The sequence below is a fragment of the Cyprinodon variegatus genome, unplaced genomic scaffold (genome assembly GCF_000732505.1).
Source record: "Cyprinodon variegatus isolate N-32 unplaced genomic scaffold, C_variegatus-1.0 Scaffold20, whole genome shotgun sequence".
Lineage (NCBI taxonomy): Eukaryota > Metazoa > Chordata > Actinopteri > Cyprinodontiformes > Cyprinodontidae > Cyprinodon > Cyprinodon variegatus.
Window position 1 is genome coordinate 1,255,409 of NW_015150473.1, and position 12,862 is coordinate 1,268,270.

Genomic DNA, 12,862 nt, shown 5'->3' on the forward strand with positions numbered 1-12,862 from the left:
TAGCGCGCATATAATGAAATGATTGCAATTATTTGGGGATTGGCGGCCTAGTGATTACAGCATACAGTTTGGAAACCTGAGGTTGTGAGTTCGAAGACCACTGGGGCTCTCTGAGCAACACCCTTGACCCCCAAACTGCTCCCTGGGTGCCACAAAAGGCAGCCCACTGCTCCCCAAGGGGATGGGTTAAATGCAGAAAGTCACATTCAATGCGCTGTACTTATGAAAAGTGGAATGACAATAAAAAAAACATACAGGCAAAAGATTTTATTATTAAACAGCATCTCAAAAATACAGATCTCCACAAACCAAATAATAATAAAAAAAAAAAAACAGGAGTACAACTACAATTATTTGGTAATAACCAACATGAACAAAAGAAAGCGAGGCATAGGTCTTCACCAAACACTTAACAGACACATGATAGTTGTGTGACAAACGGATTCACACAATCACTGTCAGATCACATACACTGGATAGTGCAAATGTGTTCTAGCACATTTATAAACTGAGCAAACAGAATATGCTTCAGGAAGTGTCAGACTATGTTTCCATTTCATACACCCATGGAGAACAAAGGGCATTGGATTTTTCCCAGCGTTACAATTCGTTGAACAAGCGTAAGGAAATTGTCAACAAGAAATCGCACAATTAGAATGGATCTTATCACAGGTTACGTAGACATGACAGGAAAACCCAAAAGATGTTCGTGCTCCTAAACTTTTTTTTTTTTTTCCTGAAAGTTAGCTTCTTTTACCTGATACAAAAATAAAACGGTATCCCCTTAAAGACACCTTGGAAAGTCTGGGACTAAACTATGATTGAATACTCTGACAGGAAACAGGCTTTACTGTCCCAAACTATTATCATAAACTCCTTTCCCTTCATCCCTCTTTTTAAATTCATCTTTGGACGCAACTTGAGCAAAGTTTTTTTTCACTGCAGCTCTATAAGAGGTTTTGATGCAACAAAATATAGTTAACCACAAAACACAGGTTTATCTAACATAATATTTAGACAGAAACTGAGCAATTTGTTGTCAAACCAACTGTTCTGGCCTTAGCATCGAGACACCATAGCGAGACAAACGGTTAGACACAATTCTAAAGAGCTAATTTGTGTCTTAAATGACATTATCTTACCATCTGAGAGGACTGAAGTGATTGGCTGCCCCTGCTTAAAGCAGACACAGCAGAAAAAAAAAAAAAAAACAAAATAGGACAAATATTGGATTGTCCAATTTCAGGTTAAAGTAAGAAATCAAAATAATATGTTACGTGATGGAACCGCCTCCGTCTTTTTTATACTTAAACACTCTAGCACAGGCTTTCCTTGCTACAAGCCACGAGTCGGTCAGATGCTCAGTACTATTCTTGTCTAAATCTCTTTCTATCTCTTTCCCCTTTTATTGCCAGCAGGAGGCTTCTTTAGCTGGAGAAGGGGTGTGCCAAAGGTGGTGGCTGACGGGTTTGAAACGCCAAACGTCAGGCCAGCGGACTGGTTGATGCCAGGGTTGCTGAAGTTGAAGCCAGAGCTGCTGGTGCTACCAAAACCTAGGAAAGCAAGAGAATGCATACAAAACTCAGACAAAAGCTTAAAAAAAAGAGGATTTAAATCACCATTTCAAGGGATCAAATGGTATAATGAAAGGACAAATTTTGATAACTGTTCTTCCAACTTATTTATTTTTTTAAACTTTGGAATCTAAACCTGTGAAACCCATCTCCGTTCTATGTTGCTCAGATATAGAATGTGACAAAAAAACTAAACAAGAGGTGCTTTATCAGACACTGTCTTTTATTTTGTTTTAGTTATGCCTTCTGCCTCCTTCAATATACCTGCACTCAGACTGCCCCCTGCAGGCTTACTGGTAGAGGAGAACCCAAAAGATGACCCTCCAGTTCCGATGCCACCAAATCCTGGCCCTCCACCAAAACCTGTGGTGGAAAAAAACAGAAACAAAACAGACAAGTTAGACCAACTGAGCTAGATGTGCAAACTACACAAGGAGCGTTGTCCCAGGTGTGCACACAGACACGCATAAGCAAGCGTATGTGAAAATAAAATGAAATACCTCAGCTGTATCATTAAGCTTAATGCACATCTCAGCATTTCACTACAGATTACAGAGCATTATGCTGCAGTGGACAGCAAACCAAAGACAAAATGGAGATAAATGGCAAGTTTTCACAAAACACACTAATTAAAAGGCAAGACACCACCATTGTGCGCTCAAACCACTCTCTGATTGATTTGTCTTTAATTTGTAAACTTTTTTGATGATTTCCATCTTCAGAATGATGAATTAGTGCAGAAAAACCTCCCAGCAGTTTCTAATTTGAAATATGCCCTGGCAAAAACAAGAGTCTTGGTGTGAACGCACATTTCCACTGAGGGGAAGAAAAAGGAGGGGGGTCTGGGCCTTAATAAGTCATGCCCTCTCTCTCCATCTTACACAAAATTTTAATTAAATAACAGACAAATACTATCTAGCATTAGGTAAATTAAACATTGCAAGATTAAAAGGAAGATAAGGGGGAGTATATTGTTCTGAAAACAGGCAGAGGAGGTACCTCCAAGTGTAGAAGAGCCCAAACTAGTGCCTACAGCTGAGGCAAAGGGGTTTCCAAACCCTGCCCCCAAGGGTGCCTGGGTGCCTAAGGTACAAAAAGACAGGAATAGTTTTACTTTTCAGTCTGCCTTTAGGCTGCAAGTTAAAAATGAATGTTTTACTTTTTATAATGTTGGAGAGAAGCAGGAATTTTGTCTTTTTGGAGTTAAAAATGTTGCAATTGATTCATGCTTTTGTTTAATTCAGACCTTAACATACGAAATAAAGAATGTGAAACAGATATCTCTAATAGAGGAAGTTTTGAATGCAACAGAGAATTAGAAATTGTTTAAATCCATTTTATCATGATCTAAAAAAAAAAGCTAATCAAAGCACACACTGATGGTTGACGTTCTGCTTACTGCTGAAGGAAAAAAAATAAATAAAATTAAATAGGCAAGAGTTCTTAATTCTGCTGGGAAAAAAACTGACCAAAAGTCCTGCAAAGTGTTGATCAAAGCCTATTAAGGTCAACATCAATTTGGACTATTGATTGATGTACATCTTTATAAGTTAGTTCAGGAAATGGCTGTTGAAGCATTTTGTAATTAAAAATACAGGATTTGGTTGATGAATATAATCAATGAGCCTCTGTGACTATTCTTTAGATCAATGGATTTATGAGGCACTTTAGAGGGAAAAAAGTCATTAAGTAAATTCAAATTAAGTTTATGGTCCTAATCTGCTACAATTTAGTTCTACCTAATCAAAATAATAACCGTTCCTTACACATTATAGCCAAGTTACCATAAAAACTGCTAGTTCTTTCACTCAGAAACTTGTCCTTTTTCCCTTTTTTCACAGCTGTTTCTTTATGCACTGTCTGGTTAGCCCACACTGCTAAAACAACTTTTGTCAAAAAGAAACAAGGACAAACGTTTCTTTGTTTAAAAACTGATTTATTGTCAATTTAATTGCAATCCAACTTACATAAACACAAACATTTAGGAACAGAATTGGCTAATTGCTAACTGCTACTGCATTCGACAAATGTCCAAATCTTCAAGAATTTAGAGTGAATGAACTAGCATACGTCCCTCCTAAGAAAAAGAAAAGAATTCACCACACAATTATTGTATATACTTTAAAAGGCACACCATATTATATATTAATGTATTGTTATTAACAGGCATTGGATATATAGACTTAAACACACCAGTACAACAACTAGAGATTAAGCTGAAACAAAATCTGAAATGAACATTTGTGATTAGCTTCAGTGTTAACTAGTCATAAAGAAACGTACTAAAGAATACCTCGGAAATGAATGTACAACCTTCAGGAAACTCCTGGATGTACCGACAGGTTTAATTTTGGTGGTTAAAGCTTAAATAAAATAAACTGCATCTTAAACCTACATGCGATTGCTGGCTGAAATATTAGCAAAGTATAAAAACATCCAAGTATTTAAAAAGGAAAAAATAATAACAATTTTTTTTTCTGAGGCTCAGTTTTCTTTACTGTTGTGCCCAAACTAGAGAAACGGAAAGACCAAGACAATTTTTTATTTTTATTATTTAAGCAAAGTTATCTAGAAAATGACGAACTTCACATTTATTTGTCTCCCCTTTGTGGTTTTAAAAAAAAGGGAGGTAAATGGGGATTACACCTGCCTTTCCGATAACATTCAAAACAATACAGCATCCGAATAGATCTAAATGTCAGACACCAGACGTAAGAAAAAAGGCCAGCAAATACTATGTTATAAACTCTGAAGCCCCGACCTCAGACACCATATCTGCGGAAGACGTGTAAAATGGAAGAAACCAAAAAAAAAAAAAAAAAAAAAAAAAAAGATGTTTTAGCAGTGTCACTTGATACCAGAAGGCATCCATATCATGGCGTAAAACTAGTGTTGATAAATGTGTTTTATCTTGATGCAAAGTGACTCTTTAAACTATGACTAGCAGCAACAGTAATACTGTGTTCATTGGCTTATTTTAAGCACATAGATGTTTTTCTTGATATTATGCTCACCACCATGGACATCAGGTCTAAAATAAAACCTTACATGGTGTGAATAAACTTCATGGCAATCTAAATATGGATAAACAATGACACCTCCGTGGTCGTCCTGTTTCATTTGGCACTACTGTATATTCCTGGTAGCTGTGGACCAGTGTGAGCAGCAAATATTAACCCTTAATTGACTTAGACTCGGCTCGCGACAACAAAGTGTTCATTAAATAACAGTGAGAAGTGTTCATAGGATTTATTACGATATACAAAACACACCTGACTACGTTAACTGATGTAAAAGCTGTTTAAAATGGATCAGCCCTGTTAAGCCAACAGTAGCCCTTAGTTGAAGTCATCTTAAATAACAGTGGTGTGGCCTCAAAGCCAGCAACTCTACTAAATGGATTAAACTGAGATAAAAAAAAAAAACATTTCTTTGTGACTGTTGATCTCGATTTCCACCAGTGCAGGCAATTAAATGGTTTGTAATCTAGTCCTGAGTCTTTTGCATGTTCCCCCGTTTGTCTCACGAGTTACATCACTGGGACACTGTCAAGTATTCAGGTAAAACAACATTTCAGAGGTAAGTGCCAGCCAGCAGCACATCTGGAGTTACATCTGCTGTGATACTAAACATCCTGAATGTTATTTCAAGCTCACACCAACTTAAGCACATGAAAAACAACCCAAATAATAAATAGTTCAATAAATAGGACATGTGATTAGGATTAGTTTGTATAACATTTGTGCCGCCTTTTTAAAAGAAAACTATTCCACAAGAGAAAAAGAAAGTCTAAATTGCTGAAAAATACCAGTGATATAAAAACTGAAATGTAACCTTTCATCAAGATGTCCCTATTGGACAGAGAAAATATGAGTGCGTGGATCACACATTTATGAGGGATCTGTAGTGCTTCTTTCACTAAATTGTGAATAAGAACCTGATATTTCCTTGGCACAAGGATAAGTCAAATCACAAAAAAAAAATGTTTTTATCAATTTTCTGAACCTCTATGACTGAATGTGGTTACACTGTTGTGATTTAAGCTGGAATTTTAACACAAAGCCTATTGAGACAATTCATAAACAGCCCAAGCCATTAGAAAAAAAAATAGCAGAAATTTGAAGATGAAAACTACACGGTTTTTCTGCTACTGGCTGTTAGAAAAAAACTCCCATTTTAACTTCACAGATCTAAATAGGAGGTTAGCTTGTTCATCATATGCTAAGTGCCCTGAAATACATGTTTAATAAGTTAGCACTTCACACCCCAGAGATATGACTGCAAACATAACGGATGACTAATTTACCTTTAAACTATATGAGACATTGCCGAAGACAGACGAAATGCTGATTTACTGGGACTTTGAAAATAAAATAGGATAAAATTGGTCACCTTATATTGGACCGTAAAAAAGCAAACGTAAAACCTACACATGTTGGGAGTATTTAGATTAAAAGCATGTATTCAACAAGTAACGGAACACCTTTACGTGTTTCTTTTCAAACAAAACTAATTCATTTATTCTTCTTAAAACGCATAAACTTATAAAATTTGGTCTCTGATGAACCAGAGCTACAATAAACAAGTTTGACTGAAAAAAAAAATGGAAGTTACCTTTTGATCTATAAATAAAGCAAAAACTTATCTAAGTGAACACAGAACTAGAAATCTGCATATCTAAAAGGATCAGTCAGCAAACTATGCTATCTAGAAATAAAACTTGGCAATTGTTTGATCATTTTAACTCAAGATCGCAACATTCACATGTCAGGCTCCTTTGGATTGTTTGAAAAACAATAAAAGACCCGAAACTCAAAAACGTTTTAGAAACTAATAACTGCCAGGGTCTGGTATCAATCGAGCACTGGACATATTATATTTCCTTACTTTACTTATGTAAGGTGCATGAAATAGGTGATTATAACCTGCAAAGTGTTTGAAATAAGGAAAAGATTAATAAGGCATCATTTCAGAACTGTGCAGTAGACTTTTCATTCTTTTTCTCCAATTCGCACATTTTGGCACCAGCTACATGTCTTACTCTAATTGTTGATGAATGATTCTGTCTGCGATTTTTCTTTTCTTTTTTGAAATGTGGAAAAACATTAAAACACACAATCATCTCGTCTACAATGCTGTTAAACCTAACAGTCTCTTTTGCCTTATTGAACATCGCAAACAAGGAGCAGATGAGGAGAACTATCTAAAACTTGAAGGCAGTCAGACCTGGAGTTGGCTGCTGTTGCTGCGTCAACGTCGCTGCCATTGCAACAGCTGCAGCATTGGGTACACTGGAAAATGGTGCAGGTCCGGTTGTGACACGTGGCGCGCTCTGCCATTTTCTGTTTGAGGCTCGTTTAGACTCAAAGATATCAGTGGAGTCTTCCAGAAAGGCTCTTCGGTAAGAAAGGTACTGGTGCTTCAGGATCTATTGGGTAGAATAATATATATTAGGAACAGAATTGTTTGCAGATGACAAATCTAATAAGCTAGCTTTCTTAACATAGGTAATAATACTGAAAACGACTACATTAAATAAAAAAAATTATGATTTATGTATTATGCAGAAAAAAAAAAAAAAACTGACCTTCACATTCTCATGGACAGACTGAAGCTGAGCTGCCTGAGCAACAAATGTTTGGTACAACTTCTGCATGGCCAGAGTCAGGTCTGTAGGAAAAAACAAACATTAAATTAAAATATTTAGACACTCCGAGTAAAGTAAACAGCTCATTTCTTTAAAATCCCCAAACATATCAGATTTTATTCCAACCTTGAGGGGTGATGTGTGAGCCACTGCTCTGGGTGGTCAGGTGATTCTCCAGTTCTTCGATCTGCTGGCGGAACTGCTGCAGCTGCACCTCAAACTGGTCCACCAAGCTACGAAAATAACTAAACAGGAAAAACAACAAGTGATGATGGCCACAGAGTAGGACGGAGGCACTTCTGTTCACAGGAGAGTCAAATGCTCCAGCTTTTGAATAATATTTGTAGTTATGCATGCTTGATTTTAGTAACTCACTCTGAGGGAGCCGTGTTTTCATGCTGAAGGCCAGGGGGCGTCTTTTGGGTGCGCAGGGCTATGTCAGCATTTTTCAGCTCCTGACAAAATGAGAGGAGTGTGCAAAGAGCTTTTATTATTGTATCCTGTCCTCACCGTCTGCAGAAAATATGCAAGACTGTTGACACTCTAAAATTACTCCTAATCTTAGGGCTGAATCTTCCCACTGATTCAATAAAGAAAAACCAACATAATAACATGCTCAAGTCTGCAACAACTTATTCATGTAATCGATGCCGAATGTATCTATGTAAAAAAAATAAATATGTTTAAGCACCAACTAGAACCCTCAGTGTTGTTTTTATAACAGAAGATTTATGTCAGGAAGCTAAAAGCAGAATTCTTTGGGGGGGGGGGGTTGGTTCTATTTATTGCTAGAAAATATATTTTCAAACCTTCTGGAGAAAAGTCACAGGTTACCTCAACCACCATGTTGGATAAATATATCCTTAGTGTTGGTTATATTAAAACGGGGCATTTTCTTCCTACTTTATTATCTTTCCAGCTGGCTGCACAAAAAAACTTTCTACTTGAATTTTGCCATCATTATGTCTTTTCACATATTTTCCTATATTTGAAGCTTTGTTTTTGCTCTGTTAATAAACAAAAACATTTCTGAATTTAATGATCTAACACCCCCTGAACAGAGGGATATTAACCATGCAAGCCACAAGTAAGCAAGGAGGTTGTTTTCCCAGCAAAGGTTTGGAATGAAAAAGTGCTAAATCAAGTGTGAAAAAGTGCAATTAAAATTAGATGCCAATGGGAAAAGAAGAGATAAGGACTCAGATATTGTTCACTAATGTAAGATTGCTGAACCTGGCAATTAGATGGATGTGTAAATATTGAGAGCAGGTGGCATACAAAAATGCTTGTCTACAGATTGTTTAAACTGCAAAAAATCATCTATGGTCTTTACTTTTATCACCCACATGTGTTTTGTTTCTTGTTTGTTCTTTTAATAGGCAAGATACATAAGGAGACCAGATCTAAAAAAAAAAATAATAATAATGATAATGTGGGACAACTGGGATGCTTATTGGGGAGGATGCAGGACAGACTTTTTCAGCTCTGCATTTCTTTTATGACTCACTCTTTAAGTGTTATATTTACATCACACTCTCTTGTATTAAACTGGAAAATAACGTTAGCAAACTTCACGAAGATTTCTCTGAAAATCCCCTGCTCCAGTTATAAACCTTTCTACAGTATTTGTTGTGGCTGAGTTTTCTTTAAAAGTAGTTTCTTTCATGTTTGGTATTCCCATCCTTTACCTGTTCTGTTTGAAGATCAGGTGACTGATCAGGCCCAGCTCTGTGACCACTGCTGCAGTTTTGCTTTCTTCCCATTTCGGAAAGGCAACTGTGAATAGCTTTTTTAGACCTTTTTTTTCTTTTTTCTAATTTGACCTGTTCAAATGCACAACATGTCATAGATTTTTGAACAGTAGGACAGAAGTAAAAAGTGCAGGACTGTCCCCAACAAATCGGGTCATCTGGTCACCATAAGAGTGCGGGACTACTAGTCCCCTTTACTATGTCATACATGGCTAATATGGTTTTCCCTCTATTTACAAAATGTGGATTAAATACATACGAGCCATAACTTTTTAAAAGTCCTCAAGAAACAAAACTGCAGGGGTGATTAGTAATGGAAGCAATAGGAAATAATTGAGCAGGACACTGGAGTTAGGATACTTGCCATTGAAGAGAAAGAGCAATTTTACTACATTTAAAAACACAGCCCTCTATTAGTCCTGCTAATTATATAAATTGACTGGTAAAACCTGCAGCAAACTTTTCAAAAATAAACATTAATTCTTTGAAATGATGCATCTAAGCTTTTTTGTCTTTAAATTCTGTGTTCACCTGTGCGGTCTCCAACTTCAACTTGTCAATAGCCAGAGCCTGGCGCTGCAGCCCACTTGCACAGACAGAAAGCAGCTGTTTGAGACTCTTGATGTCATCTTGGACTTTTGCAATAGTCTTTGAAGACATCCTGCTTATGTCTTCTTGAACCTGTTTCTGTTCTTTAACAAATTTTCTGTAAAAGCAGATAAATGGCTGAAATTTAGAAATCCATTTTGTAGATTACAAAATCAATTATGCACATAACAAATAAACCGGCTCAAAATTGTACCGTATATGTATGTTTCAACTACTTACTGAAAACTGTCAACATCTTGGCAAATAAAGGGGGGCAGATTCTCATCTTTTAAAGCCTTGCTGTCCCTGAAAGTGAGAAGAATTTTTTCATTAAGATTGTTAAGGTGAAAAATGCCATCAAACTGCCTCCCATTATTAAGCAATGTGTTACAATGAAGCACAGATGATATTAAACATTGAGTAAGCGCATTAGTTCAGCAGGACATACTGTGCATTGGTTCCAGATGAGGGGTCACTTTTATTCTCAGAGGACGTGCTGAAGTCAACTCCACCCAGACCAATACTCGGTGCAGGAGCAACTGAAGCTGCTGTGGAGGTAGCCAACAGCGAGCCCAAGGTTAACCCAGCTCCTCCTCCCAGCGTGGTCTGACCCAAACCTGTGACACAATATAAATTAAAAACTTTAAACATTTTGCTTTACACCACTTTATTAAGATTTATGTCCATCAGTATGCTGTCTAAACTAACAATAACAGCATTTTTCTAGCTCTTCTAAGTACATCTCTATTTTTTAGCACACCTGTAGTTCCAGTGCTGGAGAAGAGACTGGCGCCTAGTGATGGTGCAGTTGATGCAGCAGAGGAAGCTGCGCCACCAAGGCTGAGTGTGAACCCTGTGGCTGCAGGCTGCTGCGGAGCCGTGGATGTCAGGTTGGAGCCAAAATTTAAGCCTGTCCCAGCAGTTGAGGAGGTGGTAGTTGTGGTGAGAGAAAAAGGTGTTGCTGATGCAGTGGGTTTGTTGAAGGCCAAACTAAAACCTGTGGTTGCAGATGTAGTAGCTGGTGCACCTGGGGGAAAAAAATTAAAATATATGTGAAGAGAGGGGAATACAAACTTAATTTAAATGTTTAAAACAAGTAGTTTAAGGTATCTTAAATGAAAAAAATAGTAAACATACCTAATGTAAGACCAGTGCTGGGTGCAGAGGAAGCTAATGAAGACAAAACAGATTACTTCAAAAAACAATGTCTACAAATTTGTGTCATTATTTGACATAAAGCTTACTTGAGGCAGGGGTGTTGAAGGAGAAGCCCCCAGCAGGTTTCTGAGCAAAGAGAGAGCCTCCCAGACCAAGGGATTGGGTGGTACTTGCAGTGGAAGCCGGGGTTCCTGCTGCTGCTCCCACTGGAGTCCCAAAAGAAAGGCCACCAGTGCTGGCCGCAGGTGTACTTAAAAAGCAAAAAGAAATGTTGTAGATTTAGTCCATAACCTTCTCCCCTTAAATATGCTGAAACAACATCTGTCATATTGACAGTATTAATCCTTTATAGGGCAAGGTAGCATTTTTGATCACTTGCATACTCCTTACAAATGGAGTTCCTCAGAGAGGTCTAGAAACACAAGATCTATATCCAGCCATTCAGCAAAGATACTGCTACATGGATGTACATTTTATTTGACATTTGGCCAATTAGACGAGGCCTTTAATGATATATTACCTACTGTAAATAAGTTGAAAAAAGTTGACAAGTAAAGAAAAAAAAAAGGTAAAAAGCTCAATGAAAAGTAAAAAAATTAAAAAGCCTAATTAATACTTATATATTCGGGAAAATTTGAGTTTGTTATCCATTGACATTATTTTTTTTGGCATCAAAATATCCATATTTTTTAATGTTCCAAAGGTAATAAGGTCTTGTCCTGGATTCCAATAACAGCTTGAAATTTTGATTTTCAAAGTATTTCACCGAGTGCGCTATAAAGGGTTAAAACGCTTCAGACTACAGATTACAGCAATTTTAAACCGTAAACCAAGGAAGTTGATGGCAACATTTACTCTGCAAGTTGCCATGTTCACCCTTTATTACAGACATCAATTTAATGTAGTAAATGACAGTTATTTAAAACCTAAAAATAACACATGATAAGAAAATAACATATCTAATAACGTGACTCATGACAACCACACCTCCACTGCAAACATAGCAGTTTAAAAAAGTAAACGCAGTTTCAACAGGATAAAAATTAAACAATGCTAACATTAGCTAAGTCGGCTAAGTAAATGTCTGCTTTACCTTGTGACTCCTCCGAATGAGAATCCTCCACCAGTGTTGCTGGAGCCAAGGGTGCCAAAGTTAAACCCAGACATTTTGTTCAAAAGGGGTCAACAATTTACATCAATAGCCTCTAAGTACGGAGCCCGACTGTTAGCAGTTAGCAACTGTCAGTTAGCCTTCATGTCCGCGTGAAAGCAAATTAAGCAGTTTAGTCTTTGCTCAAAACATTACAAAAGAATGCTTTATCTTCCCAATGTATCAGGAGCTATACCACAGCTGAAAACTGATAATTTACTCCATTAAGGTGTCGTTTTAAGCATTTAAAAGCTCTAAATATTTCACTTTAAGCATGGTGATACTTTCTTTTCTATTGCCCGCCTGGTATTTCCCAAACGCAGTGCATTCTGGGTATATTTAAAAAAAACTACATTACCCATCGTTCTCTACGGTAGTCTAGTTCCTGTAAAAAAAAATGCACACGCACAGAAAATAACATTAAATGCCATGAAGCCCTATTTTTGCAGCCATAACAGATCTTATTCCGGTGTTATTGTTAAAATAAAATGTGTAACTTTACTAAAATAGGTCAGCCAGCCTTCAAAATATCCTTGGGCAAATAGATGTTGATACAATCTTTATTTAAAAAATGGTCATATCTGCCAAATTAAAAAAATGTAAAAAGGAAATTGTAAATTGGTCAAGGAAGTCACCGCAGATGTTTATTCTGCCTGTAATTTGTAAAAATATTGGTATTTTCCAATGTTTTATTACAAATATGAGGCCCCAAGGCAAAACATGCAGTATAATCAATAAGAAGGATCACTTCAAAGCAACTGTCCCTCTAAAGCCCGGAACAAATAACGACTAAACCACAAGTTAGAATTTTGAAGATTTAAAATTTAATTTATGTAACTATGAATTTATGAATCCAGGAGATATGAAGCTCTTTGGGCAACCTCTTCACTGAACACTTTCCTTATTAATTATTGGATAATTTCTTGTCAGAGATAGAATTCACATTAAACAAATTTTTAGAGAATTATGGAATTAATAATATTATATAACAAAA

General features: G+C 36.8%; 1 protein-coding gene across 2 annotated transcripts; it reads right to left on the minus strand.

Moving 5' to 3' along the window:
- Positions 1-252: 252 nt before the first annotated feature.
- On the minus strand, positions 253-12,185 carry nup58 (nucleoporin 58kDa). 2 transcript variants are annotated; one of them, XM_015389806.1, is made up of 14 exons: positions 11,812-12,185; positions 10,805-10,968; positions 10,698-10,730; positions 10,321-10,587; positions 10,009-10,177; positions 9,801-9,866; positions 9,504-9,678; positions 7,597-7,676; positions 7,348-7,466; positions 7,162-7,244; positions 6,801-7,002; positions 2,574-2,657; positions 1,839-1,937; positions 253-1,553 (listed from the first exon to the last, which is right to left on the minus strand). In XM_015389806.1, exons 1-14 carry the CDS (start codon positions 11,883-11,885, stop codon positions 1,390-1,392), a joined length of 1,779 nt encoding a protein of 592 aa, XP_015245292.1. In that variant the 5' UTR covers positions 11,886-12,185; the 3' UTR covers positions 253-1,389. The 2 variants fall into 2 exon arrangements, with proteins under 2 accessions (XP_015245292.1, XP_015245298.1); XM_015389812.1 differs by lacking the exon at positions 2,574-2,657.
- Positions 12,186-12,862: the final 677 nt, after the last annotated feature.

Excerpts from the sequence above, each read along its gene's own strand:
- nup58 (XM_015389806.1), bottom strand. The coding sequence starts at position 11,885 with ATGTCTGGGTTTAACTTTGGCACCCTTGGCTCCAGCAACACTGGTGGA. Across the intron at positions 7,003-7,161 it reads CTGTCCATGAGAATGTGAAG|ATCCTGAAGCACCAGTACCT; the intron begins GTCAGTTTTTTT and ends TCTACCCAATAG. Across the intron at positions 1,938-2,573 it reads GGGCTCTTCTACACTTGGAG|GTTTTGGTGGAGGGCCAGGA; the intron begins GTACCTCCTCTG and ends TTTCCACCACAG.